Source organism: Notothenia coriiceps, unplaced genomic scaffold (genome assembly GCF_000735185.1).
Source record: "Notothenia coriiceps isolate Sejong01 unplaced genomic scaffold, NC01 NC01_scaffold00022689, whole genome shotgun sequence".
NCBI classification, from domain to species: Eukaryota; Metazoa; Chordata; class Actinopteri; order Perciformes; family Nototheniidae; genus Notothenia; species Notothenia coriiceps.
The window spans coordinates 1-3,336 of record NW_011355390.1 but is presented as its reverse complement, the minus strand read 5'-3'; the positions used below and the strand labels follow the sequence as shown (position 1 = coordinate 3,336).

Genomic DNA, 3,336 nt, shown 5'->3' with positions numbered 1-3,336 from the left:
TTTGTCTTGAGTAACCATTAGCCAATCAGCAACCAAGGTAACCCCCCCCCCTTCTCACCTGAATCTCCATTGAGTTCTTTGTAACCAAATCTCTCTCAGAGGGGCGTGGGGAGGGGCTCCTTATTTTCATCTAAAGTAACAGACAGAGAATCAGCACTTTGGAAACAGGGCTGAAACAGAGGGGATTATGGGTAATGCTGCAATGATCTGTTTGGTGTTTGGAGCCAATCAGAGACAGGTTCTGGATATATCTGAGACCTGTGATATATTGATGAAGAAGAGTTTAATAGGGGACCTTTAACGAAGTATTGTGGAGCTGCAGAGGAACGTCCCCAGTGTCCCCAGTATGAACAATGCCATGTATGAAGGTATGTCATGTTTACAGAACGTCTGGAGAACTCACGCCTCCTTGTAGTACACGATGAAGCTGATGAGGTCTCTGAAGTCCGTCGGGCGGTACCGCTGCCAGGTCAGTTTGATCCTCGTGCTCATGGTGCTGTTGGACTTAAACCTCAGGATGGTGCTTTCACCTGGAGACAGGACAGAGTTAGAAATATTACAGGATCCAAAATACTCCAGATTACTTTATAGTAATGTATGTGCGGCTCTAATAAATAACTAGTTTACGTGTGTGTGTGTGTGTGTGTGTGTGTGTGTGTGTGTGTGTGTGTGTGTGTGTGTGTGTGTGTGTGTGTGTGTGTGTGTGTGTGTGTGTGTGTGTCTTACAGCTGGCTCTGTCTCCATTGTTCCTGAAGTCACTCTCTTCAAAGTGTCCCTGAATGCCCGTCTTGTTCCACATCTTTCGTATCTCAGACATGCAGAGTTTGGGGTTTGCTCTGAAGAACAGTTTTCCCGCCGAGATGCTCAGGTTGTGCTGCTTCCAGTCCCATAGATACTGGAGCTGCTGGTTGTCCACGGCAACAAAGGCGTACATGCTGCAGAGAGGAGAGGAGGATGGTGATTGGACGAAAGGGAAATCATCCGCTTCTTGGTTTGACATTCTTTGGTTAAGGTTTCTGTGTTGGTTGCATTTTTTTTCATACACACATAAACAATAACACATATATAAAAATAACAAGAGAGTTAGTGGAAGAAGTAAAATGACATCACTTAAATTAAATCTTATTTACACATAAAAAGTTATAATAATACCAGCAATAAATAAAGATGAAAAAATAAATACTTTTTTTTTTAAATGATTAAACATTATATTTTATTTTGTAAATCCTGAATATATGAGCTTTAATATAATAAAAAACCTCCTTATTTGAGGGACTGAAAACAGCATTTTGGGACATTTTTAACATGAACATTTTTCATATAACAGATTATAAAAGTAGTTGCCGCCTTTTTCGGACAATCAACCGATCAATAAGAGGTTTAATCTGTAAAGCTTTGCTCTAAAGACCTGCTGGTGGTTTCTATAAGCTTCTTAGCCATTTGTCTTCAATGTTTGCTCCACAGATCTCCACATAAGTGGTTTTCATAGAATAGAAACATCGTGTGAACTGGGATTAAACTGGAATGCTGTTTAATGGAGGAGGAGCAGGTTTCATGAGTCAGAGGGAAACACCCAGACATGCAGGAATGACAGAAATGTGAGCCATGGGACGGAGACATTCCTGGGAATCAAGGACGAAAGAGGCCTCGCTACGACCCTGAGAAAAAGGACTACGCTGCGTTCAAGCTCTTATAAAGAAAACACGTTTACTTTAGCAGTTAGTAGTCTAGTTGCCTAGTGTGAACCCAGATGTTCTCAAAGTTTCATGTTAGAAATGTATAGTACGGGTCTCCAGCACATAGAAGCTGCCGGATGCTAACCTGCATATGTTGGGCAATTAGCATGAATTAGCATATGCAGACAATATCTGAATAATGGCTTGAGCGATTTGGACAATTTTGATGTGGTTGTTGAGGATGTTGAATACATTTCTGGTATGTTTAGGATCAAAAATGGCAGTTTGAGTCCCATCAACTTTAAAATCGACACAAATGTCGTCAACATTAGTTCACCGAGAGTACATCTATGGCCGCTTTCTGGTTAAAACTGCCATTTATGATCCTGAAAATGTCAGAAATGGACTCAACATCTGCATTAACCCCCAAAACCACTCCTATATTTTCCAAATCAGCCAACCCATTGTTTCTACTATTGCCTGCATATGGTAATTAATGCTAATTAATGCAACTTATGCTAAATTGCCCAACATATGCAGGTTAGCATCCGGCAGTTTGACCCGTACTATACATTTCTAACATAAAACCTTAGAGCACTGGGTTCACAACAGTGACTATTAGGTAAACAGGCTATAAATAGAGAGAAGGAAGTGTGTTTTGGTTTATTTCAGTGATGATATTAAACAAGTCTTTCCCACAGTCTGCAGCCTCAGTCAAAACTATTTTTTATTATTATTTTATCTTTGTTTTTGTCCTCACCCTGCCAATATTTTAATAATGACCTTGACGAGACAACTATTTATACTCGTCTGTAAAACACACCCTCATAATGTGTTAAAAGGGAATTCATATAAACCCCCAAACTGTTCCTTTACCTCTTTATGTGTGAGTGAGTGAGTGAGTGAGTGAGTGAGTGAGTGAGTGAGTGAGTGAGTGAGTGAGTGAGTGAGTGAGTGAGTGAGTGAGTGAGTGAGTGAGTGTGTGAGTGTGTGTGTGTGTGTGTGTGTAATAAGACAACACTTTATTGATCCCAATTTGGGAAATGTTTGCGTTATAGCAGCCTAAAAAAGACATGGCATTGTACAATAAAAAATGAAAGACTAGAAATAAACAAGAAAGTAACAGGGGAGCTGCTACAACAGGCAGCCACCCAGCACGGCGCCAAGAGTGATGTCGTGTGTGTGTGTGTGTGTGTGTGTGTGTGTGTGTGTGTGTGTGTGTGTGTGTGTTCTCACTCGTCCAGCAGCTCTCTCCCCTCGATGTGTTTCAGGCTGCGCAGGAATGCCAGTGATGTCAGAGTGTGTGAGTGTCTGATCCTCACGTTCCCCGTCACCCTCTGGATCAACCCGGTGAAACTCTCCAGCTCTGCCACAAGGTTGTCTACACACACACACACACACACACACACACACACACACACACACACACACACACACACACACACACACACACACACACACACACACAATGTTATTACACACTGATGTATTGATTACACTCTCTGCTTTAACTGCATCTTTAGTGGTTCAACCATATGTAACCATCAAACCTCTTTAACTGTTTTTAAGTAGTGTGTGTGTGTGTGTGTGTGTGTGTGTGTGTGACTCACGGCCCCTCCTGATGTTGATGTGCAGGTTCCCCTGGATGACGGTGCATCCC

General features: G+C 41.8%; 1 protein-coding gene across 1 annotated transcript; it reads right to left on the bottom strand.

Moving 5' to 3' along the window:
- Positions 1-403: 403 nt before the first annotated feature.
- On the bottom strand, positions 404-3,330 carry LOC104954050 (insulin-like growth factor 1 receptor; the record flags this gene model as incomplete). The annotated part of the gene is made up of 4 exons (XM_010781104.1): positions 3,287-3,330; positions 2,913-3,057; positions 727-935; positions 404-530 (listed from the first exon to the last, which is right to left on the bottom strand). Coding segments are annotated over exons 3-4 (335 nt in total), but the record flags the coding sequence as incomplete, so codon positions are not given.
- Between the last annotated feature and the right edge of the window lie 6 nt (positions 3,331-3,336).